At 46.9% G+C, this 25,984-nt stretch overlaps 3 protein-coding genes across 9 annotated transcripts; 2 read left to right on the top strand and 1 right to left on the bottom strand.

Annotated features, from left to right (window-relative positions):
- Positions 1-349: 349 nt before the first annotated feature.
- Positions 350-4,448, bottom strand: LOC108110047 (ATP-binding cassette sub-family F member 2). The gene is made up of 5 exons (XM_017218923.2): positions 4,229-4,448; positions 2,045-2,713; positions 1,473-1,978; positions 874-1,410; positions 350-786 (listed from the first exon to the last, which is right to left on the bottom strand). Exons 2-5 carry the CDS (start codon positions 2,703-2,705, stop codon positions 655-657), a joined length of 1,836 nt encoding a protein of 611 aa, XP_017074412.1. The 5' UTR covers positions 2,706-2,713; positions 4,229-4,448; the 3' UTR covers positions 350-654.
- A 120-nt stretch (positions 4,449-4,568) lies between these two features.
- LOC108110050 lies at positions 4,569-6,426 on the top strand. The gene is made up of 3 exons (XM_017218926.2): positions 4,569-4,693; positions 4,979-5,351; positions 5,413-6,426. The coding sequence occupies exons 2-3, from the start codon at positions 5,016-5,018 to the stop codon at positions 5,950-5,952; spliced, it is 876 nt and encodes a 291-aa protein (XP_017074415.1). The 5' UTR covers positions 4,569-4,693; positions 4,979-5,015; the 3' UTR covers positions 5,953-6,426.
- Positions 6,427-6,738: 312 nt separating this feature from the next.
- On the top strand, positions 6,739-25,825 carry LOC108110038 (E3 ubiquitin-protein ligase HUWE1). Of its 7 annotated transcripts, none has more exons than XM_017218896.2 (19): positions 6,739-6,897; positions 7,953-8,431; positions 8,716-8,955; positions 9,011-9,232; positions 9,296-9,567; positions 9,648-10,144; positions 10,357-15,419; positions 15,548-18,380; positions 18,443-18,925; positions 18,984-19,285; positions 19,348-20,409; positions 20,479-20,614; positions 20,689-23,247; positions 23,320-23,721; positions 23,797-23,985; positions 24,052-24,373; positions 24,446-24,611; positions 24,672-24,862; positions 24,994-25,825. In XM_017218896.2, the coding sequence occupies exons 2-19, from the start codon at positions 8,165-8,167 to the stop codon at positions 25,094-25,096; spliced, it is 15,309 nt and encodes a 5,102-aa protein (XP_017074385.1). In that variant the 5' UTR covers positions 6,739-6,897; positions 7,953-8,164; the 3' UTR covers positions 25,097-25,825. The 7 variants fall into 7 exon arrangements, with proteins under 7 accessions (XP_017074385.1, XP_017074383.1, XP_017074381.1 ...); XM_017218894.2 differs by having other exon boundaries at positions 9,648-10,147; positions 15,530-18,380; XM_017218892.2 differs by having other exon boundaries at positions 7,953-8,443; positions 9,651-10,147; positions 15,530-18,380.
- The last annotated feature ends 159 nt before the right edge of the window (positions 25,826-25,984 follow it).

Below are 25,984 nucleotides of genomic sequence, written 5' to 3'. Positions count from 1 at the left end.
TATGTAAATATATAGTTAAGGCGTAAATAAATTACAAAAAATAAAATATATTTTTATATATATGTTTATATGAAACCTAGCGAAGAATTTAACGAAATTATATAAGCGCAAGATCACAAGCAGTTTTGTAGTTGGTTGTAGTTGATTTATATTTATATGTTGTAGTTCCTGGTTTGTTTGTTTGTTTGTTGTTGTCGTCCACTTCATATTTATATATGTATATTTATAATTTTATTTAGTTTAATTCGACACATAAAATCATAAAAATTCAGCTAAAATTTGTGTATTCTTGTTGAGTTATCAACAGTGATTGTTGTTCTTATGTGAGTTATGTATACTTGTGGTTGGATTTGGGTGTTTTGAGTTTTATTGTTGACTTAAGTTTGCCGATCGAAATGCTGTTTACATGACTTGACTATAACGTAGTGTAAACCGAAGGATAATTTCGCACAGAATTGTATATCTAGCGAACGGGCAGCCCAATATCCGGATATCACCCGCCGCCTATTGAAGAGAATGGATAGTGTGGTCTGAATGTCACTGTGGGTGGGGGTGTGTGTTTGTTGAGTGTTGTGGGTGCGCGACTGTGTGTATGTGCAGGTGTGTTGGCGTTGGCATCTATCCACTAGATATTGTGTATCTAACGGATATGATCTACTTTCCCGCCTTAGCCTTCTTCTCGTTCTCGGAGGTGATCTTGTTCTTGAGATGGTCCTTATAGTCCAGGATGCCGCCCTTCCACTTGGTTACCGTCTCTTTCTCACACACCCAAATCTCCTCAGCCACCTGGAAGAAATGAAAAATTATTAAACAAATCGTGAGTATGTATGTTTTCCTTGAAGAGAATGATATGAATAATTGTTGATTACTTACCTGATTGATCAGACGGAAATCGTGACTAACTAGCACCATGCCGCCATCGAAATCGTTAATCGCATCCGCGAGCGCGTCGATGGTCTCCATGTCCAAGTGATTGGTAGGTTCGTCAAGGAGGAGAAGGTGCGGCACCTGCCAGGCCAGCCAAGCGAATACCACGCGACACCGCTGACCATCGGACAGCTGGCGTATCGGACAGACCTGTTGGCGACCGGTAAGGCCATAGCGACCAATAATCTTTCGCATCTCCTCCTTCTCCTTGACATCGGGGAAAGCGCGCATCATGTACTCCAGCGGACTGGCATCCAAGTCTAGCAGCTCATGCAAATGCTGGTGGTAGCGAGCAATGCGCAGATGGGAGTTCTTACGGATCATGCCAGAGGTGGGCACCAGATCACCATACAGCAGCTTTAACAGCGTGGACTTGCCGGCTCCATTGGGACCTACCAAAGCAAGACGTGTGTCTAGATCAATACCGAACTCCAGATTCTTGTAGATCCACGGTGTTTCATCGTTGTATCGGAAATTCACATTCTACGGCCAAGCAGATATAAAAGTTAAAGTTTATGCTTAGTAAATTAACCAGAATTACATACCTGAACCATAATCACGGGTGGCGGCACCTTTCCGCAAGATGGGAAGTAGAAGTTGAGCACCTTGTCATCAGATACCTTTTCAGTAAGACCCTGGGCGACCATCTTGGCCAACGTCTTTTCCTTAGACTGCGCCTGTCTCGCCAACTTCGCGGAACCGTGACCGAAGCGGGCAATGTAGTTCTTCATGTGCGAAATCTGATCCTGCTCCCAGTTGTACTGCTTCATCTGGTTCTCCAGCAGTTCCATGCGTGTGCGAACAAAAGCCTCATAGTTTCCAGTGTAGTACTTGAGCCGCTTGCTCGTCAGGTGGATGATGTTCGTACATACACCGTTGAGGAAATCCTGCGAATGCGAGATGAGTACCAGGATTCGCTTGTATGTCTTTAGCTCCTCCTCCAGCCACACGCAAGCGTCCAGATCCAAGTGATTCGTCGGTTCGTCCAACAACAGCAGATGGGGCTTGACAAACAGGGCGCGGGCCAACGCGATACGCATACGCCAACCACCTGAAGGGGTAGGTTAGGATATGGATTAGTTAAGACATTCCTTGGGGTAAAAAGAGAACTACTCACCAGAGAAGTCCTTGGCCTGTTTCTGTTGCATGGCCTTGTCGAAACCGAGACCGTGAAGGATGCGGGCCGCCTTGACCTCTGCCAGATCGGCTGACATGTCGTCCAGTCGCTCATAAATGTCGATCAGCTGCTCCTGAGCATCGTCCTCATCGCTCATGGCCAGCTCTTCAGCAAGTTTCTCCAGCTTGATGCGCTCCTCATCCACCTCCATAACGCACTGCAGCGCACTTTTCGAGCTGGCCGGAATTTCGCGCGTCAAATGGAAGATATCGATGTGCGGAGGTACCGGTACCTCCCTGCCGCCGAGAACAGCCAGCAGCGAGGATTTACCACATCCATTTAGACCAATCAGACCATAGCGGCGTCCGCAATTTAACTCCAGCATGGTGTCCTGCAGCAGCTCGGAGCCAAAGAACGTGATCGAAAAGTTAGCGATCTTGACGTCGCGGGAACGCGGATGCACCGCCAGCGATCCGGTGCAGGATCGGGCCTCCGCACTGATCCGGGCCTCCTCCTCTAGCTTAGCGCACAGCTTCTCCTCCTCAGTCAGTTCACGTTCCGGAACACCATTGGCCTTCTTCGTAGAGGGTATTTGCTGGATCTTCTTGTTGCGCGCATCCTTCTTCTTTTGCGCGTCGCGTTTCTTCGCGGCGGACGACATTATTCTGGCTGAAAATGTGAATCAAATCAGGTTAGTATTACTTTACTGGTATTTTGTTCTCTTTCGAAGATTTTATTTCAATCTTTCTTTGCCAAAGGTTGTTAATATTATGTTTTAAACAGTCGTCGCAAGTTATGACAGCAAGTCTAAAAAATCAGGAGTGCTACGAAAGCTAATAAATGGAAAATAATTTTCAAACTACTAAATTTACTAACAAATTAAATATTGTCGTAATATAAAAGAATAGGTCGTGTAGTTATTTCATTAAAAAAAAAGGTTAGATATTTCCACAAGGTGTTAGAACCGGAACGGGTTCCAAGTAATGTTGTGGTTCCCTTATCTACGAAAGCCAGACACGGGTTTTTTTTTTGTATTTGCAGTCGATTACCTTTTTAAGATTAAAACAAAAGAACCAAGAGTTGAGCACGTTTAAATATTGCAGATCTAAGCTGTTATGGTAGGTAATATATTAAAACACTTATTGATTTATTTGGATAACAGAATATTGAATTTGCAATACAAGTAATTACTCATCCATAAATAGATTTTTTTTGCCAACACGTACAGCGTTTGCTGATTAAAGAACTCTAAAAACTGTATAAACACCTATTTTTTTTTTGCCCTTCAATCTTTATCAAATTCTTTACATTTTAATAGTTCGGTTTTAACTATCGATTGGAAATTATTTGCTTAACACTTAAATATTTGATAGTTCATCTATATTTTATGAATGTTCCATTATTTGCTTTCTTTGATGTGTTATTTAAGTGAGTGATTAAATCAGTTTTATTGGTTTTTCTATGTAAAATATTAGTATTATAAATGTATTACTTATCAAATTTAAAGCAAAACTAAAAAATTTGGCACCATTTTAGGCAGCACTGTTACTAGCCCTTTTGCCGCCTTTAATTTTATGGGCAGCACTGTTTATGAAAGAGAGAGCCAGGATCACGTTCAAGGCCACCTGGATTTAGATTTCCGGCTGCCATTAGCTCCCTCTTTCACCAACACTTGCACTTGCATACACATAGGTTGCGTGTAGCCAACTGTTTCAACAAAAAATCTGAACTCAATTTTAAAATTAGACAGCGTCAGCAAAAACTCAAAAATTTCCACTGTGCTAACTGCGCTCCACTGTGCCGCTGTCGGCCTCCCTCTTCATCACGCCTCGCACTCACACACATGCTTTCTCTCTCTTCCTCTCTGTTGCCGAGGGCAATACTTCTTGTTCTTCTTCTGACCGGGATGTCTCAATGGATGGATGATTCACAGGGACACCATGGTTACAAAGGAAACCTTGTATCGGGAGACCGAAACTACAGAAAAACGCATAAAAATTGAAACACACGATCTGCCCCTTTCCTACAAACACACACTTGGCTGATGTTACAACACGCACACACAGAAAAAAAACACCAACACACAGTCAGCATTCGCAGAATGGGAAATTGCATGTGTGTTGCGCTGCGCACATTATTGAATTTTCCACAGTGAGATGACGATGACAGCGTGCAATTACTCACCTTGGCGTGGACTTGGCTAAATAATTAAGGTCAGGAAAGTGTAGCGCGAAGGAGTTACAGTTATCCTATAGTTCGAAGTTCGCGAAGGATAACGGTACGGCAACGGTAACGGAACGTAACGGAACAGATCGGTTCGGATCGCACACACACACGCACGCACGGAGCAGCTGCTGAAAAGTGCCTGCTGCCTGTTACCGTTTTCGGTAGAAAAAGAGAGAGACGACTGAACGGAACAGAACGGGAGAAAGGCTCCACGTGGTGGCGATGTCGTTTTGCGTGGAACGCACGGAGCGGGAGAGGATTCGGTCGGCAGTGCAGCAGGGTCACACTTGACCAACGGGTACACTGGCACACTGGGGATGGGACAACTAACGATATTTAAAGCACTCCAACGGGGCCAATGATACGTTCTTTCAATTTCTTAATTTATCTAATTGTTATGATGTTTTTTTTAAATATTAATAAGTAAGTATAATGTGGTAAGAAAATAAGTATTCAAAGTATTTATGTCTTTTAAATGAACAAAGATTTGTATGTCTTCGAGAATGTTATATATATTCATATGATATAAATATTTAAAAAATTATATATATGAAAATTAAAATTTACAAAGCAATTATTAAAAACGTTATGTTAAACAATACATCATTACTAAACATAATCGTATACAAGCTACTAACTATCTGGGCACACTAAACGAGGGTAAACAAAAGTTGTTTTATTTATTAAAGTTTTATTTTGACTGGATAGGAGCAAAGAATTGGCCCGAATCGGCCACAAATAGGTGATGTTGAAAATGAGCGATAGCACCAAGATCCCGATCACCGAGTTCCTAGAGGCGTACCGACGCCAGCCGTGTCTCTACAATACGCTACTGGACACTTACAAAAATCGGGTGTCTCGGGAGGAAGCCTACGAAGCGATAATCAGATCCCTAAAGATACCTCAATTGACCGTGGTGGACATCAAGCTTAAGATCAAAAGCGTGCGCACTGTGTACTCCAAGGAGTTACGCATCTGGATGCGAGAAAAGGAGCAAGGCAGGAGCTACGAGCCCAAATTGTTTTGGTTCAAGTTGGCCGACTCTTTTCTGCGCTCCGTATCCCTCTCTCATTGCAAAAGGGTAAGTTATGGTTTGGTTTGATTTTAGTTTTTGGTATAAATTTAATTTTCGGAATTTGCAGCCTAAGAACAAGCATCCTAATGTTTCACAATCTCCAGTTAAAGTGGAAGAGGCGCCCCCGAGCAAATTGCTCTTCAATGCCACCGCAGATATCAGTATGAGCGAGGATGCGCTTGAGGAGGACGACCCAGATGCAGATGGCGAGGCAGTGTGTGCTCCCAACGATACCAAGGCTCCGGGGAGCAACTGCATAATTTCCATAGCACCGGAAATGGTGCGTGCCAGTAAGACCGAGCTAATCATCGATGATTCGTCGCTGTGTTTAGTGGATCAGCAGCAGCCACAACCTCAGGTGCATCCACAACAGCTCCCAGCCACGCCGTCACAGCGAACACCGAGGAACCATCAGGTTCTAGATTCCGTCAGCGAGGATGAACTTGTAATATTCGGCCAAAGCATCGCCTCCCAGTTGCGCACCGTCACAGACTCTTATTCTCGGTCCGTAGCCAAGCTGCGCATCCAGCAGGTACTATTTGAGGCGGAAACTGGACAATTTCAGAGCACCGAAGTCAATAGTACGCAGCTCCAACATACTTTATAATCCTAAGTCTAGGTTTAGGCCAACTAGTTTGTGTATTAACGTGTAATAGTTGTAGTCGTTGTGCTCAACTTTGGAAAAAGGCTTCAACCTGTTTGCCGTTTAATGTTTGTAGTTAATTTCATTCCGATTAACGAAGTATAAGTAGAAATTGTAAATATTACTTCATAAAAAATATATATATTAAGCAATATTAAGAAAAAATATAATAATTGTTCTTAACTTCCAAATACCTTAACATGCATTTAGCAAAATATATTTCATCATGTGCAATCAATAAGTTAAAGTAATAATTTAATAAGGAAATATTTATTAGGTGTATTTCTAAGCATAAAATATTATAAATATTACACATTTACGTTTGTCCTTATTTAAAATTTAGACTTATTTAACGATATTTTTATACAAGACTGTAAAATAAACTAAATTGTGTTGGCCCAAAACGGTCAAAAGTACATACGATAAAAACAAAAGCAATTCTGCGAAATAAGTTGAATCAAGTGCAATTTTTAAACTATAAGACCAATATATATTAAATCCTTTAAAACTTTTCCTATTAACTTAAAAAATATCGAGTAATGAGCTAATTCTTATAAGTCATGTCCATTATCGATTCATATAAATTTAAATTATTTGAAAGTCACTTGGCGGCGATATATAAGTCACATTTCATATTAGACTGCCACAAAAAATCAAACAGTATTTCCACAAATTTTCTATTTGCTACCAAAAAGTTAAAACAAGAACCCATCGATAGCCATCGATAGGAAAGAGTGATTGCAATTTATCGTTACCGTGGATTGGAGCTTTGGCGGTGTTTGGTCACACTGTTTACGCTTGTCTGTGGAAATTTCATTTCACAAAAACCGAGATTGTTAAATTAACCAAATTAGAACGTTTTAAACCGAAACAAGAATAGCAGCAGTTATGCTGCATTTATTTATAATTGTGAGTATCGCTAGTCGCAATTTCGAGGACGTACAAACATACACACACGGTTAGTACTAGCACACCCGACACAAACAGGCACAAACACGCACACAGACAAACTCTCACCCACTGCATTGTTTCTATTCTGACTGTGGCAATTTCTTTTCCCTGTTGTCTTTTTTTGTGTTGTATTACAGCTAAATTACTTTTTCTTCAAATTTATATTGCGCTACAAATTCGCGTGTGAAAAATAGTTTATATTTGCTTGAAACAGCCCTAAAAGAAAGGAAAAATGCAACCGTGATAGAGGAAAAAGTTTTTGTTGTTGTGGCTGCTAGTGCTGCAATAATGAAAATTCGGTGAAGCAGACACATGCATACATACGAACACTTCTCATTTTCACTTGTTTATTGTGAATTGAGGGGAAATTGGCATAAAAGAATGTGTGTTTTTCGCGTAGTTTCTATGTGTATGTGTGTGTATGTGGAGAAAAGGAGTTTGTTGCAGTCTCATGTTTTGTTGTTGTGCCAACCTTGACTTACGCATCTTTCCTCCACTTCACTTTTCCGCTCTCTTTCTCCGCTCCTCTTTCTCTCTTTTCGCCTTGCACCTTTATGCGCTTGGCGCTCATTTGACATTTTGCTCAAACATGTTGCGTTTGACATGTGTGTGTTTGTAAAAGAAAATAGTGCAAAACAACAATTGAATCGGAAATCTAAGTCGTACACCTTAATTCTTTATAACCAAAAACACAAAAACAAAGGTCTTTTAATGCGCGCGCGCTCTGTTTGGTGTCACTTTTGTTTTTCTTAATTTTTGCGTATCGCTGTTGCCAGTTGGAAATTTGTGTCCAATTTGCTTGGCTCAGCTGACAAGTGCAGTTAAGTCGCGAGAGCACGAAGAAGGAGAGAACGAGAGTGTTAGAAGGAGTGAGCGGGAAAGAAAATTCAAACGTCAAAGTCAAAATTCTCAATCAAAATTTTACAAACGTCTGTGCTTTTTTGGTCAATGTATTTCATTTATACCTTACTTATTTTCCTAACAATAGTTATTCCATAACTTTACTTTTACAGTTATTTGAATACGCTGACATATAAGTTTAAACCAAAATTCGATGCCCAACCAATAAACAATCGACAACTTTTCGCCATAAACACCCACCAAACAAATTAACCACTCAACGCACAGCCAACGGAAAAAATAAGTGAAGGAGGGAGGGGAGGAGCACCACCACCACCAGTGGTAGCCACCTGCTGCTCCATAAGCTCCAGGAAAAACTACCGCGATGAAGGTGGACACGGTGAAGCTAAAGAAGGGCTCCTCGGAGCTGACGGCCGAATGCCGCGAGCTTATCGATGAGCTAACCAAGCGGCGAACGCGAACCGAACTCCTTGAGTTCCTCGACACCGTCCACGTCTGGATCTACGGCAAGTGCGAGCTGTACCATTGGATCGAGATTCTGGACCGCTTCGACAAGATCCTCGAGGAGGCATCACGTCATGTCAATGGCAACGAGTTCGTGCTGCAGTGCGACACCAACTTTCAGGAAACGGTAAGGACAACGGTTAGTTTTCACAGTGTAGTACCTCTAAAAATGTTTCAAATTTCTCACGAATACCTTTTTTTTTTCTCCAAATTTTTCCTATCGCTTTAAATTTTATTTCTGTATGGAATTCATCTTTGAAAAAACAATTTGAGAAGTTCATCTTACTGCGATTCCATATTATTTTAGGATTTTAAATGGATAAGGAATAAAATGTATTAATTTAAACCGACATCGACCCCATAAAAATGATTATTTTTCTAAATATGTATAATAAAATGTGTTTTCCTCAGGATGTCACTCTGCTGTTGCACGTACTTAACTTCACCACTTTGCTGATCGAGCACTCGTTCTCGCGCCACCTGTACAACTCCATCGAACACTTGACAGTGCTCCTCTCTTCTCAGAACATGGATATCGTCCTGGCCGTCCTTAATCTGCTTTACATGTTTTCCAAGCGCAGCAATTTCATACCCCGCCTGCCGTTCGAGAAAAAGGAGTTACTGATCGTTAAACTTTTCAACATAGCTGAGGTAAGTAACTGCGGTTTTCTTTAGAATTTTTAAAAATAAGAACTATTAATTTTAGCGCTGGGGCGATCCCAACTATGGCCTGTCGCTCAAGGACTGCTGCATTGGCGAGCCAAAGCTGGAATTCCTTTACCAGCTATGTATCGACTATGTGGACGAGCACGGTCATGCCGCACAGCTGGAAATCCCGGACATGATGGACCTATGCCACACGGCATCAGCTCCCGAGGTGATCAAGACGATTGCCGGACAGATCTCAAAGCCTAGTGAGGCAATCAAGGTATGTTCTCAACCAGCATGACTATAAAAATAACCAATCTTTAACGACTGATGTTTTCCATAGATGCGCATTGCCCATCGGGTGCGCTTGATCTCAGGCTTCAACAATTACAAACTGCGACTTCAGTTCGTCCAGGCGCGTCTTCAGGCCGTCTCCATTTTGATTTACTCTAATGCCCTGCAGGACAACACGGACAAGGTGTTATATGCCGGCTTCGGCGAAGAATTATGCGAGCTAATCGACAAAGAGGACGTCCATCTTGTCGAAATACGGGCGGCAGTTTTGCGCACACTTACCTCGATGTTGCACTTCGACCGCAATCCAAATGTCCCGAGGTAAGAGATTAGTTGTACCTTTATTGACTATATTGTGGATTCACCGAATATGACTTTTTTTTTGTATGTTTCCTGTGCAGCAGGGCCGGGTCGCGTCTGTTGAAGATCGTGCATTATACCGGAGCTGAGCGGCAGGGCGGGACGTTGCCGCTTTTGGTTCGTGACTGCATCGATAATCTAACCACATACGGACTCACCGAGCGGTACCCGCTCATTCTGGCCACCTCACTTTTCTCGCTGCTGTACCATCTGGCCAGCTACGAAATGGGTGGCTCTGCTTTAGTTAAAAGTGGCATGATGCAATCCCTACTTTGTGTCATCAGCTGGCCGGGAGTGGACCTCGAGCACATTACATTCGTAACGCGGGCAGTGCGGGTGATCGATTTGATTACCAACATAGACATCGCCCGTTTTCACCAGAACAACGGACTCAACGTGTTCATTGACCGTCTGGAGAAGGAAATCAAGAGCTGTTGTAAGGCATTGGCTGACATCGGCATCACGCTAAAGGAGTCGACTCTGCGTGACGACCATAAGCTAGATACCTCGCTGGACCAAGTCGATGAGGATGTGGAAGGTGGTTAGTGAATCTATATCTATTAGTTTATATTAATTTTGAAAATATCATGCAAGCTTTTTAAATCTATCATAACTGTAAAAGTCGTAAATGTTTTATGGATTCACGGCTTTTATTAATGAATATAATTTGTTTGCAATATTTCTTTTACAATATAAGCAAAAATCTTTATATATAACCCTTTTATTGGTTACTTTTCATTTCTATTTTAGACGGAACCGGAGAGAACACCTCCGTGGCCAGTGGAAGTGGATCGCCGCGCCGCGGGAGCTCGACGCCCAGAGGTTACATAGACCATAGTGAAGTAGAAGGCTTAGGAGCAGGACTCCTGGATATTGGTGGATCACGCAACTTGGCAGGCGGCAGCGGAGAAGGGGCATCAAGTAATTCCGGACCGATTATGGGTTTAATCAACCGAGAGATTCGTCCGTCGGCCATTATGTATCCCACAAATAGTTACTACGCCCGTCCACTGGCCGAGCGCAAGGCGGAGCTATCTTCGCAGCTGCCGAGCAGCCTGGCGCCGAAGAAACCGTCCTGCGTCACACAGCGGGCGGCACTGCTAAAGTCGATGCTAAATTTCCTGAAGAAAAGCATTCAAGATCATGCTCACTTTAGCAACATGCGAAACATTATGGAGACTAGTCTAACACAGTCGCTGCGCCACATCATTGCGAATGCAGAATACTATGGACCTTCGTTGTTTCTGCTGGCCACCGATGTGGTAACCGTGTACGTGTTCAACGAACCATCGCTGCTCTCCTCGCTGCAGGATCTGGGTATAACCAGTGTTATGCTAAAGGCGCTGTTACACAAGGATGTGCCAGCTACCCGGGAGGTGCTGGGATCCCTGCCCAACGTATTTTCCGCATTATGTTTAAATGAGCGTGGATTGTTTGAGTTTCTTTCCTACGATCCGTTCGACAAGGTGCTGAAGGTGCTGCTTTCCCCGGACTACTTGGTAGCCATGCGGCGGCGCCGTTCTTCGGATCCGCTCGGCGATACGGCTACCAATTTGGGCAATGCCATGGATGATCTAATCAAGCATCATCCCTATTTGCGAGCCGATGCTACAGAAGCAATTGTCAGGCTCCTAAATGAGTTGGTTCGACTCGGCTCCGATCCAAGTTTCATTTGCTGGCGGGCGAATAAGGAAAGCAGTGGCTCTGGATCCGGATCTGGCAGTCACGGCGTTGGTCATCATGTGGCATCAACACCCTCGCCCATGGTCATGGTGGCCGGCTCGGGAGGATCATCTTCAGTCCTTCAGGGTGCAGCGGATACAAATGATAGCAGCGGCGATGACGACGACGATGATGATGAAATGAGCTCTGCTTCGCAGCAGCAGCAACAGCCTACGACACCGGGTCAAAGTGGAGGTGCATCAACACCCAGGACTCAACAGGCAGGAAGTGTAGGAGGAGCTGGAGGTACAGGAGCGCAAGCAGCTACATCGCAAACTGTCAAAGTGGTGACGCCTCCGGAACGAGAAGCCATTCCCCTCATCGACTATATTCTTAACGTAATGAAGTTCATCGAGGCGATATTCAGCAACAGTCCGAATGGCGATCACTGTCGGGAATTTGTACTTCACGGAGGATTAAGGCCCATCCTTCAGCTGCTATCGCTGCCCAATCTACCAGTGGATTCACCAGTGTCCACTACTTCACAAGCGGTAGCAAATGTTTGCAAGGCGATACTTAGCCAAGCGCAAGAAACCAAAGTGCTGGATGTTGCACTCAAGCAGCTGGCCGATATTGTGGCTCAACTGAAGCCACTTATAAAGCACTTTACTTTTCCCGGCGGCAGTGTCTTACTAGCGGAGCTAGTTTGCTGCCAGCGGCTAGAGGATGGCTTTGCCAACGCCGAATATACACCCATCTTGCACAACATGAGTTTTGTGCACGGCTACGTGGTAATGCTGGTGCATCTTTGCCGAAACGCCTCCAGTGATATGAGAGGTATACTTCTAAAGCGGTGGGGTGTCAATCGCGAAACCGGAGTCCAACTACTGCAGCAACTCGTCCAGCTTTACATTTCCCTAGTGTGGGAGAGCACTATCCTGTTGAATCTTTGCTCGGATGAACCCACCCAGCATCCGGATCTCATCTGGGACGAAATTGCAGCCCAAATGTCAGCGGCAGCTGGTACCGCGGATCCGCTAACGGAAGCAGAACTATCGAGGAAGCTGGAAAGAGCGGCAGAATTCCGGACAAAGTACACCCCAGAAGAACAGTTTCGATACATAAAGTCATTATTGGCTGCGAGTTCCCGATTGGGAAGGGCTCTCGCTGAGCTTTTAGGCACCTTGGTAAAGCTATCAGTGGGATCACCACAGACACGGCAACGTCGCATCAACGATTTGATTAGTAATATCAACAAAGTTCCTACGCCAGAGGCGCGCGAAATAGCCCGCATCCTCAGCTCAATATTGGTTAATGGATTTAGTCACGAAAGCATACTGCCTAAGCCTGTACCAAAACTTAAACTCACTTTCCTGATCTGCTCGGTGGGATTCACAGGCCCGATGCTGTTCGACGATAAGCGCAGCGCATTCCATTTGATGATATCGCAGTTTTGTGCTGAGAACGGATTAAAGGCATTCTTTGAGATGTTCTATTGGGCCTTATCGTTGGATAATGTCTCCCAGAAGTTTGATTTTGATCAGTGGGCTTCAATGGAGGATCTGATGCAATCGCATGAGGATGACAAGCGTGATTGTCCGGAGGGCACCGGTGAGTTCCTTGACGCGTGGCTGCAGCTGCTCGAGAAGATGGTGAATCCCCGAGCCATGTTGGACTCTCCATACACGATGAGCCCCCGGCTAAATTATCTACCCGATTCGGTTCCATTTGAGCCGGTCTTCTATCTAATCCACATCCACCAGCTGGCCATGCAAGCACTGCGCAGAATCTGGGCCCGGCGCCCGATTCCAAACTATGGACCAAGCATGTTTGAGACTATGATCGTGATTCTGAAGCATCTGATCAAGTCACATCAGACCCTGTTGGATCGCTATCACACAAGGATGAAGGAGATTAAGTTCGAGAACTTATACATCCGGAGCACGGACGATGGTCTGAATGCGGATCACATCAAGACGCTGACGGACATGGGATTTTTGCACTACCATGTCATCGACGCCTTGAGGACAAATGCCTCTCTGGAAGAGGCCACCGATTACCTGCTTAATAATCCACAAGTAAGTACCATGTCGACGACTGGTGGTCTGTCAAGCGGCACTGCTCCACCTCCGCCGCCACCACCATCGGCATCCACAATGGACATTGACATGGAACTACCCGCGGATGGCGAATCAACGCAAAGTAAATCCTCCACTTCGGCGCAGTCCAGCTATGATTATAAGCACCTAAAGCTAATGCCGTCATTGATCTTTGATCGCTTTTGCGATGAAGCCATCTCTCGGGCATTCGAGTTCATGGAAGCAATACCGGATACGGTCAATAGTGCTGCGGATTTGATAGCTGTACTATACAGACGCCACAATCACCTGAACAAACAGGTGTTTGTTACCAACTTTGTGCGCAATATCATACAGTGGGTGGACTTTACCTTACAGCTGTTTGAACCGGCCAAGACAACCGGGTCGAAGGCGTCGCGCCTAGAGGAATGTTTAACCGGAATGACGGCCACTCGCCTGTTTGTACGCCTCAAGACATCGACGCTGCTGCTCGAGGAAAACTACAGTGATCTACACCGGCCCCTGGTGGAGGCGATAACTGCCCAGGATGCAATGGTGTCGCTGGTGAAGTTACTGGACTGTATGAGCCAGTGGATGTTGGAACAATCCAGCGAAACGAATACCGGTCAGCAGCGTGCAACTGTGCCGCGATGGGTGCAGAATCTGGTGGATCTAATCGATGCGATTGACAGCATTAGCCATATTCTGCAGCGTAAGGCCAACATGCGAGCAGTTAGCAGCGATGTGTGGCGCTGGTATGACGCTTCCACGGGCAAGTGGAATACCTATTCGGATGCTAACAACGAGCTTATCCGAAATGCATACGCGGCCGGTGAAAGGTGGATCCATATCAACATTGGAAGACAGCGGTGTACCGTCAGCCTGAACTGCATGACGCAAGTGAGTGAAGCATCCGGAACACATCGACCCGTCTGTCCTGCTCTGAAGCTCAGCGAGGCCATCACCAATGTGCAAAATCCAATGGCGCTACACAAGGTGGAACATATGATGAATCGCGTGGTCCGGACTTCGCCTGACGGCACGGGCACTGTGCATTCCGATGAATTAATTTCCTTGCGACAGCTAATAAACTTTAGCGATGGCCAGCAGCAGGAGAACTCAGCAAATTCAAATGAGGAGGGAGCCAACGATGAGGGCTCAACCGGAGCCAGTAGTGGATCCCCGCCAGCCGCTATGACCACGCGCAGCAAGTCGCGACTAAAGAATGCAGCCGCTGCAGCTGCCGCTAAGGTGAAGTCCCATACCGCAGGCTCACCACCCATACCCAAACGCACCCAAAAGATTATACTCAACGAGGAGCAGGTCGGCTTAAGCAAGTTTGACTGCGGGCGCATTATCGGCAGCATTGTAGACCTACTGCAGCCTTCGCATCTCATGCTCAACGAAACGAAGCTTTCGCTACTCCGACTATGTGCTAGATTAACGCGAAACTACGATAACGCCCAAGTGTTTATCCGACGTGGAGGAGTACGGATGCTCCTGCACCTCCAGCAGGCTTGCAGTTTTATGGGCTTTCCTACGTATGCAAACATTATCCTGCGCCACGTTCTTGAGGCCCCACCCGTGCTTCAGGAGGCCATGGAAAGAGTGCTGGGCATGCGGGCAGCGGGTAACGTTCCCGTGGGTCATCGCGACCTTATATACGTGCTGACCCAGGTGTCATCGGCGGTTTCGCGCAATCCACAGATCTTTGTGGCCGCCGCTAAAGAGATGCTCAAGGGCGAGTACCAGATTAACACAAACGGCACGACGCTTGCAGACGATGCACGAGTTATGGTCAAGTCGAAGTTTGGCCAAACACCGACGACAGCAACAGGCGGTGCCACGCCGCATTCGCAAACGCCAACGCCACCACCAACGTCTAAAGATGAACTCAAGGACGATCCCCAGGTGCAGTCATCAGTAGCCGTACTAAAGGATCTGCTGCATGGATTAGTGCAACCGTGCTGGCATTATGGCGGCACTGAATCTGCAGATCGTGGTCAAGGCGCCGCGGAGCTGCTACAGCCGGATCAGCCCCCAGGAATGGCGCAGGGATGTCACGATGATGAGGTAAGTCGAATTCCTTAGAGAGCAATTAGTTTATAAGATATTTATCAAAAACAAATCTTCAAAAAATCTTTGGTTTTTAAAGTATAAATAACTAAATATTATTTTATTAGTTATATTTCCGGTTCCAGGAAACCCCCGCACCTGCGATCAGTAAGAAACAATCCTCAAGTGGTGGAGGAGGTGCAGCTGCTGGCCAAGCCCAGTCGACAGAAAAGTTTGAGCCCTGCTGCTGCACCTGGCACATCCCTACCAGCGGACATACCCACGCAAAACCCACTATTTCGAGGGCAACCCTGCTCAAACTGTTAGCGGATTCAACTCGAGCCTACCAGTCATTGGTGCCGCGTGTCCTCTTGGCCCACGTTTATACACCTGCAGATAGTCCACTGATCTCCGCACCGCAGCAGACCTTCCTTGGCGTGCTTCTTGATCGTTTCCTGCCTATAACCCAAAGGCATCATGTCCCCGAGGTCAGCACAATGACCCGGGTGCTGATCTGTTCCCTATCAGACTGCTACCAACAACCCGGAGTCCAGATTCATGTTGCCGGGGAGCTGCACGCAGCGGTGGCCAGAGCCTTAGCCCAGCCGGATTCCGCCGAGAAGCACACACGTTTGCAGGTTCTGATGAGTCTTTACCCTAATCTCATTGAGTCACCCATGTTGTATGACAAGGTCCACTTGCACCGCAACAATATGTACCGTGTACTCCTTCGCCAGGGAGTAATGACCTATTTAACGAAGGTGGCACAATACAAGGATCTATCAAATCACAATACGCTGAGCACTCTAGCAGCTATTCTGCGACCCATGGAGATCCTGCTGAGATTCAGTGTTTCCACCACTACACTGGGATCGAAGAGACTTCTTTTTGGAAGTAGCGGAGCTGGATCGAATGGATCTGGAAGTGGTAGTAGCGCTGCAGGCAGTGGCAGTGGCACAGGACCAGGATCTGGTAACACCTACGGGACCATCATTAACCGGCGACTATATCCTCGTCTGGCAGGACGTAGTGTTGTCAATGTGGAGCGCGCCAATGCGATGGGTGGTGAGCACGTACTGCGGGACATAATTCGGAACGTGCTGTCGGATCGTCGTCATGCCTTCGAATTCATCTTCAACTCAGACGAGATGGCCGTTGACTCGGAAGACTCGGTTGCTACGGGCTCAAGAGGAGTGGGCGGAGACGGCCCTGGCACAGGTGGTGTCGGAGGTGGTGGGTCGGGTTCAGGATCAGGTGGAGGCACCGCTGCTGTTATCGACGTGGTCGAGGAGCGAAGCAACGGCGGAGATACCAACGATCCACCTGTAAACGTAAGCTCTGGATCATCAGCAGCGGGTCAATCTTCGACTAGTGGTGGACCGGTTCGTCCGGTACTTAACTTCGATCAATTATGGGACGATTTCCTGCAGAGTGAGGGACTTCGCCTGGCTTCGCGAAGTGGTGGTGGCGCCGGATCCGCCAGTGGATCCGCTGTAGCAAGTACAACCGGACAGCAAAACGGAAGCAACGCCACCACCAACTCTGGCAACAATTCCGTTAGCGGTGATCCTCGTTTGCGAACAAATCCCGATGTGGATGTGAGCGTTGGCAATGGTGGAAGTAGCAGTACCAATTCTGGTGTTGTAAATGACAATGGTATCAGCGGTGGTGGCGGTAGTGATGGCGCCTCCACCTCATCGGACACTGGAGCTCCTGGTGGTGCACGTGATTTGAGTACAACGATTCTGGGCGATGTCAGCACTTCCGAATCAGATTCGGATGCTTCCACAGAAAACGACGAGCGGAATGAGGAGGACGAAGATGAAGATGACGACGCACCCGATGAGGATGTGGATGAGCATAGCGAAACAGATGTGGACGAGGAGCGTCCTCGCCAGTTTATTGAGGTCTTTGATCACATTTATGAGCCGGAATCTTCTGAGACGGCGTCGAACGATGCAGATGTGGACAACGACGATGATGATGACGAAGATGAGGACGATGTGGACGACGACGATGATGACGACGAAGACAATGACGACGAGGATCGCGAGGAGGGTCAGAGCGTCATGGATGCAGAGCTGGAGAACCAAATTGACATCGCCCTCGCCCTTGTGTCTTCTAACAATCGCCCTAGGCGCAGTGCAGCGGTTAACGCCTCTGGCGATGGCTCAGCCAATCGTCCCAATCCTGATGACGAGGTGGACGATGAAGACGACGATGTTGATGGTGATCCCGATGGAGATCCTGATGTGGATCCCATTGGTGGACCATCGGCTGCCCATGCAGAGGCCTATCTATACGAGCGTTTAGGTAGCGGCCTAATACCCACACCGCCGGTTGGTTTCCGTGTGCGAATGAACAGCTCCATTGCCCAACCGCTAGACATTGATGTAAATGGCGGCAATGGTGGAAATGGAAGTGGTTCTGGAGTCACTGGATCAGCCGGCGGATCCGGCAGAGGGTCGTCGACGAGTGGAACAACTGCCAGCATCGGAGCAATCGCCTCGGCCGCTCTACGTCCCTCATCTGGCTCGTGGATGGCACCGGACTACAGTTTTATTGGATTGTCGGGTGGAGCAAGTGGTGGTTCTGGCCTCGATCGTTCCATTGGCAGCGGAGCAGCTGCTGGTGGCAACACCAATGGTAGCGAGGTAAGCGCATTTCTAATGCCCATTATGTCGCATTTGGAACGCACTGGTGGTGCCTCTGGCAGTAGTCAGAACATGAGTAACCTGCTGGACGAACAACCAATGGGGACCGGCAATGGAGGAAGTGCCGGAGGATCAGCCTCTGGCGGAAGCGGTGTTAGTGGGGGTGGTGCAAACTCCGGCACTACGGGACAACATCCGAATGCAACACTCTGTACGAATGGAGTCCGGCGACGATTGCTCTATCTGGACCAGCAGTACTGTGTTTGCATGCCCACACATCAGAACCCCACTGAAGAAACTCAGATGGAGACGTTTACTCAAGATGGTAAGTAATTAAAGTGTTTTTATATTGAATTCGCTAATTTAATTTTTGTTCACCCATCCCAGCTCTCCACTGGTGGCTAGAGGAGGCCACGCTTTTGGACATGGAGAGCCAGACTGACGCATGCCTATATGCCGCTCACTTTCTGCTGCCGCATCTTATCAAAGATTTGAAAATAGCGCATCAGCAACGTAAGCAGGATGAAGCTGCCCGAAAGGCTGGTACCATTTTTACAACATCGACACCAGCACCTAGTGGAGTTTCAACATTCTCCAACACAACGGCGGGAGCGAGCACAGGCGCGCCAACATCGACAGCTTCGTTTGCATCCAGTATACTCGCGAATGCCGTTACAGGCGGCTCAGGAAGCAGCAGTGTGGTAGTGCCACCAGTGGCAGCCTCTGCGACAGGGGGCACCCGACGCAGTTCAATTCCCGTACTGATGTCATCAAGCTTTGCTCCAAGCAGCGGTACTAGCGGAACGGGAGCCAATGCCACCAGCGACGCTACGGCTTCATCTGGAGGAAATACGAGCCCTTACACATCCTGTAAGTAATTTTCAGAACATTCAAGTAAAAATTTATCTATACAATGTTACTTTTGTAGCGTCCATGAGCGGTAGTGTATCCTTGGATGCGCAGACTCGTCCGCCCCGTCAACGCGGTGGATTCCGCCAGCATAGTCAGCTGCCCTTTAACATTTACGCTGAGATTGACCTGACCAACGAGCAGGATAGCCAAGGCGCTACCTCAAACTCGACAGCCGATGGGGCTGAATCACAGTCACAGCAGAACTCCTCTTCATTGGCACAGATGGCAGTGATACACCATCGCCATCCACCGGCCCCAATTCTGCCTTCTTCGCGAGCTCACTCGCGTCTTGATGAGGCAGAGATGCTACTTCTGCAGGTATTATTTTCGTAGATTTCCACATAAATACAGATGTAAATTTACTTTCTCTCTCTTTTCAGTTGGCCGATCGCCAGGCTGTACGCAATCGCTTGCAAATGTCCAGCGGACATACAAATTCCTCGCGAACTTCGGGGTCAGCGCTGATTAACGCTCGACCCAATCGCGATTTACCCGCCCGTCTGCAACGTCTTGTTCAGGCCCATAGCTCTGTTTCCAGCCGTAACAGTGCGTCCGGGTCCGCGCCAGCTTCGTCACTTGTTTCAATGCCGACTCCGATGTCCAATGCGGCTCTGGATCAGATAAACGTCACGGCTCCGGATGTTGTTGCTTTGCCACCTTCCCTAGAGGTTGATGTAGACGTGCTTCCTGACATACTGGATATGCCCCAACAGGAAGCGCAACCAGAGGAAGATCAACTTTTGCTACCACCACCTCCGCCGCCACCGCCCAGTGATACGACGCCATTGGTACTTACCGAGGGCGAGCTGTGGCCCGGTACTGTGGTCAGCGTTGGAACTAGGCAGGACCAACCAACTTTACCGCCAGCCAATGAAAATACTGACGAAACTAACCAATCTAATCAGATTCCAGAAAGCAGGGAATCTACTTCTCCGAATTCACAGGCTCTCCCCGCAGAGCCAACGCCAGTGGAAACGGAAATCGGTGGAGCTCCCACAACCAGTACCCAAACTCCAGCATCAACAGAAGATTCCGCCGCTGGTGGAACAACATCTGGAGGAGCGAGTGGAACGACAGCCACCATAACGGACATGAGTCCTGAAGTGCGGGCAGCTCTCGGCGATCTAGAGGTGCCCGAAGGTGTAGATCCCTCTTTCCTCGCCGCTCTGCCGAGTGAAATGCGAGAAGAGGTAATCCAGGAGCATCTCCGTATGCAGCGCATTCGACAGCGTGCGCAACAGAATGCTATTCAGATTGCCCACGACTCGCTGGTCGAGGTCAACCCCGAATTTCTCGCAGCCCTGCCACTGAATATCCAGTCAGAGGTGCTAATGCAACAGCGCATCGAACAGCAACGACAGGCGGCTCAGACAGCCAATCCGGAGGATCCGGTGGACACTGCCGCATTCTTCCAAAACCTGCCCGAGAATCTACGCCAAGCGGTAATTATTAAGAATTCCATGAATGACTTATGTGTTTAAAGTACATGTTCGTATCCGTTTTAACATTAGATACTTACCGATATGGAGGAGTCGCAGATAGCCAGTTTGCCTCCAGAGTTGGCTGCCGAGGCGCAATTCCTTCGTCGTGACTGGGAATTTCGTAATGGCGCCCGCATGGACGCCCATCCACCAAGCAATGCGTTATGTAAGTCGGTCGTAAATTCTATATTTGAAAATATATTAATCCTAATATTTTACTAATTTTTTTTACTTTAATAGCTCGTTTCCAGACAACGCTGCAGAGCCTGGAGGAGGCACGCTGGCACAGTTCCATTTGGTATGATGCAAGTGGCAATGCCCAGCCGCAGCACCACCAGCACACAACGATTGTACATCATCATGCGCACCCACATCATGCTCCGACCATGGGCAAACCACTCGCCCTTTTAATGATGGAAGATGAAAACATCCTCCTTGATCCGGATTCGCTAGCCACACTCCTGCTCTTCCTGTTTGTAGAAGACCAGAAAGTAAACAGCATGCGTCTGCATCGCGTCATTCGCAATCTGTGCCACCATGAACCCACGCGTGACTGGATAATCAGTGCTCTGATCAGCATCGTACAGAAAACCAACGAGGACAATGGGAACTTTGGAGCGGGTCAGGCGGGCGGCAAACCGGAGTGGCTAAAACTGCGTGTGGACGCTGCCTTTGGCTACAAGAGCAACATATTCCTGATAAATCGACTGTACGAGGGTAGTGCGCGGAGTATCAGCATCAATCCGCAGGCGGCACAAATGATAGTGCGCAACTGTCTGGACTTACTGTTTGTCCTGGCCAAGCACTATCCATCCAGTTTTGTACCCTACAATCGCGAGGTGAAAGCCAGGCGTATATTGAGTGCGGTATTTGGCATGCCATCGCCTACATCTGGAGCAAGTGGAGGAGCTGCTAGCGGTTTGGCAGGTCGTGGGGTCGATGATGGACCACCAGGTGGAACTCTAGACTTCCGTTCACGTTTCTGCCGCTACCAAGTTGCGAACCGTTTACGTGGAATACTCGATGATCATCCTGCACCAAAACCATCAACGCCTTTGGATGAAGCCCCCTCCACATCGAAGGCGGCGGCAGCCAAAGCAGCTGCTACTGCCAAAGTATCTAGTGGAAGCCTTAATCAGCAGTCAGTGCCGTACCAAACCAATGCGAAGAACTTTTGGGATGTAGTGCTAAACATCGATCAGCAAACCCAAGTGCGTTTAGCCAATGTGGCTCAGTTTCCGCTTATCTCACAGCCGGCGTGGGAATGGCAAACGAATACCGCCGATTTCCTCTCCTTTAGCGACTCGCCATTTGGTCAGTTGCTTGAAATGCTGCCCTACAAGGTTATATGCCGATCTCCCCATCTCACCGATATGCTGGTAAAGTTGCTTGCCTCACTCAGCACTGAGTTGCCCAAGGAGGAAGAGCAGTTACCACTCAGCGATCAAATGCCCACGTTGATTCCCATTGGTCAGGCAGCGGGAGCAGCGGCGGCATCAGCAGAAAATACCCAGGTCAATGCATCCGAAATTGGTGATAGTTTGACCGCCAACATTGAGGAGCAGGCGACTCCAGCCAGCGGTAATCCTGCCTCCGGTGATAGTAATGTGGGAGCGAAGCGAACCCAGCTTCCAACTTTAAGTGTGGCACTGCCAGTAGCGCCATCGAAGCCACGTCGCAAGATCTACTCCAAAAACTTCTCGCAACTGCAGTTGGTTATCGAGGTGCTGACACACCAGTGCGGAACCACCGAGGGCTTAGACAACGTGGCGAAGTTGATTGTGAACCTTACTCAGTGTTCGCAGGCATCGAATGCCATTTTCATCCAGTACTTGACAGCTGCCATACTGGGATTGGCCGAGGAAGTGCGTCAAGCGATACAGATGCTGCTAAATGAGATTCGTATGTATAACATTCACCACGGCGTGGCTAGAACCACCTCACAGGCTGCCTCCACTTCCGGTGCAGCAGGCGCAACAGTCGGATATGTACCTACAGTGTCGGGAGCCAGTTTGCTACCTAATTTGGCCGTCCATGAGGGCATTATGCAGGATCGCTTTACCGCGGAACATGTGATCATTTCGGCGCCAAAGAACGCCAAGCCCACCTGCGAGTTGCAGTTGCCTTCAATGAAGAAACTTATGTCCAACTCCTCTGCTCAGCCATACTTCCTACGCACGCTGAAGATCTTCATGCAGGTGCGTGATATGTATGAGGCGCAAAATGGTTTGTCCACAGGCAGTGGAACTTCTGGTGCTGCCGGCGACAACGACGATGACATCATCGATATTGAGGGCGATGGTGGAGCGTCCGGCGGTAGTAGTTCGGATATGGCTCCTGGATCAGCTAGCACAATTTCTCCTCCTCCACCTATGGAAACCAACCAGAACATACAAGACGGTGATGAGGACGAAGAAGATGACGATGAGACAAGGGCTTCACCTGGAGTCGGCAATCATTCAACAAGCGCTGGCAAATCAGCCAAGCCCACTTTGAGTCAGATTCTCTGTCTGGACGTGCTATGGCACACGCTTAGCGAGTGCCTGGTGGCTCTGGAGGAGTCCAAGGACGAGTTCGCCGTCTTGGTGTTACAGCCCACTGTGGAAGCCTTCTTTCTCATTCATGCCTCCCATCGCGGTGCTACCAAAAAGTCGGGACGCGGTACGCTCGCTGGAGTTGTGGGCTCTGGACTGCGAGCAGCCGCCGGAGGAGGAGCACCCACATCATCTGCCCAGGAGCACAGTCCTTCGATGGACGATACTAGCAGCGCAAACACTCTGAGTTCGACTAGCTTTGATGGTGAGTTTGGGGTTAATAGAAACATTTAATGTATTATTCAAAAAATCGAATCACCAATTTCATTATAACCAGATGAGCCGCGAATGCTAGATGCCTCCACAAACACGCCGCTTTCGACTAATAGTTCCGCCAATACAGCGCTCAGCGCACACGAGGCGCAGCTGCGGCAGGACCGCCAGAAGTTCCTTCTGTTTGCGGAGAAGCACCGTACTGTGCTTAACCAGATCCTGCGCCAGTCTCCAACTCATCTTTCGGACGGACCATTTGCCGTGCTAGTTGACCACACACGCATTCTGGACTTTGATGTCAAGCGAAAGTACTTCCAAACGGAGCTGGAGCGCCTGGACGAGGGTATCCGGCGAGAGGAGCATACGGTTAGTGTTCGTCGCGTAACCGTTTTTGAGGACTCGTTCCGTGTATTGTATCGTCTGGGTCCAGAGGAATGGAAGAACCGCTTCTACATCGTCTTCGAGGGTGAGTTTCGGACTTAATAAACTCTTAGTTTATAAGAATTATTTTATTCATATTTATCCTAACTTCTCTTTGCAGATGAGGAAGGCCAGGACGCTGGCGGTCTGCTACGCGAATGGTATGTGATCATATCACGTGAGATTTTCAATCCGATGTATGCCTTGTTCTGCGTATCGCCTGGCGATCGCGTCACCTACATGATCAATCCCTCCAGTCATGCCAATCCGAATCACCTGAGCTACTTTAAGTTCGTCGGCCGCGTAATTGGTAAGTATATTCAGAGACTCTTGTCATTTACCAGCGTTTAAATATCACTTTAATTTTTTTCAACAGCCAAGGCTGTGCACGACAATAAGTTGCTTGAGTGCTACTTCACCAGATCCTTCTACAAGCACATACTGGGCAAACAAGTGAAACACACGGATATGGAGTCGCAGGACTATGAGTTCTATAAAGGACTCGATTATCTCATGAAGAATGACATCTCCACTCTGGGTTACGAGCTGACCTTCTCCACTGAGGTGCAGGAGTTTGGTGTCACCCAGATCCGTGATCTCAAGCCAAACGGTCGCGACACCGCCGTGACCGAGGAAAATAAGTTCGAGTATGTGCAGCTGGTGTGCCAGCTTAAGATGAGTGGCTCCATCCGTCAACAGTAAGTATTTAAATGCAGACATATATTTTATTCGAGATCATGGATTCTAATTTCTTCTACCCCCAACACCAGATTGGACGCATTCCTTGAGGGCTTCTACGACATTATTCCAAAGCATTTAATTTCTATATTCAACGAACAGGAACTGGAACTTCTCATATCCGGCCTGCCGGATATTGACATTGAAGATCTAAAGGCGAACACTGAGTACCACAAGTACACCTCCAAATCGGCCCAGGTGAGACCTTGACTTCCCTCTTGCTATCCCTCTCTAAATCATGACATTTCCATTTGTTAGATTCAATGGTTTTGGCGTGCACTGCGAAGCTTTGACCAAGCGGACCGCGCGAAGTTCTTGCAGTTCGTCACCGGCACTTCGAAAGTGCCCCTGCAGGGCTTCAGCTCTCTGGAGGGAATGAACGGGATTCAAAAGTTCCAAATCCATCGGGACGATCGTTCCACTGATAGATTGCCCTGCGCGCACACCTGGTGAGTAAGAGTTGTAAAGGTTTTAAAATATAGTAAAGAACTTTGGGAAGTTATTAGATATTTTAAAATTTATTTATTTCATTTGCGTTCTATAAATTTAATTATTAATTAATGGAATTTCTTGATTGCAGCTTCAACCAACTGGATCTGCCCATGTACAAGTCATATGACAAACTACGAAGCTGCCTGTTAAAGGCCATCCATGAGTGTTCCGAAGGCTTTGGCTTTGCTTAAATAGCAACCGAGAACCCATGGACGCAACACTATTCCTAATACGCCTGATAACACCGGCTAAACGACGAGAAATGCAAAAATTGATTTGAACAGAACAGAATAGAACAGAACAGTCACTGCAAGTTTGCGAAAGCCGCAACAGAAACTGCATGCATACACAGTACATATAGTTATATAGTATATATAAAAATGTTGAATTAATTATTAATTTTCGCGCCTATATATATAAAATATATATTTTCTTAAATTTTCAAAACAAAAAAAAAATCAAATGAAAACTAAAAAAAAGGAAAGAAAAAATACTGATACAAACGCGAAACAACATATTCGACTAACATTTCTCTGCGAAACTCATCCTACTATATTGTTTTGAAATTCTCGTCGGTTTGCACATTTTCATTAAAAGGAAAGGATTTATATAAAAGAAAAAAGAAATCACAATTTGACCTATTTTTATTTACCTAAACACGAAACCGAATAGCAAAGGATTAAACGTAGTATATAGAACGCAAATGCACATAAACAGATTATACACTTTGGTTTCTTGTTTACTTAAGTGAATTTACCGAAGATAAATGGGGAGGTAAAAAATAATTAAATGGATTAAAGTATTTTGATGTAAGAGATAAGTCCTTATGTTATGCATTTTATGTTTACCTTTGGAAAAATGAGCCGCAGATGTAACTTAAAGAATGTGGAATAAAGTAAGAGTAAGCTCATTTATCATAATACATTTTTAGAAATCACTACGTGGGCAGGACTAAAGAAAATTTAGCTGGATGGTTAAAATTTATTTATTTGTAGAAATTAAATTATTTAATTAAAAATCGATTAATACATTTTGAATATTTCGATATTATCGCGGTTTTAGGCTATCGATATCACCGT

This window comes from Drosophila eugracilis, unplaced genomic scaffold, assembly GCF_018153835.1.
Source record: "Drosophila eugracilis isolate 14026-0451.02 unplaced genomic scaffold, ASM1815383v1 contig_1858, whole genome shotgun sequence".
NCBI classification, from domain to species: Eukaryota; Metazoa; Arthropoda; class Insecta; order Diptera; family Drosophilidae; genus Drosophila; species Drosophila eugracilis.
This window is presented reverse-complemented; position numbering and strand designations above follow the sequence as displayed.

Excerpts from the sequence above, each read along its gene's own strand:
- LOC108110047 (XM_017218923.2), bottom strand. The coding sequence starts at position 2,705 with ATGTCGTCCGCCGCGAAGAAACGCGACGCGCAAAAGAAGAAGGATGCG. Across the intron at positions 1,411-1,472 it reads CACCCGTGATTATGGTTCAG|AATGTGAATTTCCGATACAA; the intron begins GTATGTAATTCT and ends GCTTGGCCGTAG. Across the intron at positions 787-873 it reads ATTTCCGTCTGATCAATCAG|GTGGCTGAGGAGATTTGGGT; the intron begins GTAAGTAATCAA and ends CATTTCTTCCAG.
- LOC108110050 (XM_017218926.2), top strand. The coding sequence starts at position 5,016 with ATGTTGAAAATGAGCGATAGCACCAAGATCCCGATCACCGAGTTCCTA. Across the intron at positions 5,352-5,412 it reads CCCTCTCTCATTGCAAAAGG|CCTAAGAACAAGCATCCTAA; the intron begins GTAAGTTATGGT and ends CGGAATTTGCAG.
- LOC108110038 (XM_017218889.2), top strand. The coding sequence starts at position 8,165 with ATGAAGGTGGACACGGTGAAGCTAAAGAAGGGCTCCTCGGAGCTGACG. Across the intron at positions 9,568-9,647 it reads CGCAATCCAAATGTCCCGAG|CAGGGCCGGGTCGCGTCTGT; the intron begins GTAAGAGATTAG and ends TTTCCTGTGCAG. Across the intron at positions 24,612-24,671 it reads ACACCTCCAAATCGGCCCAG|ATTCAATGGTTTTGGCGTGC; the intron begins GTGAGACCTTGA and ends TCCATTTGTTAG.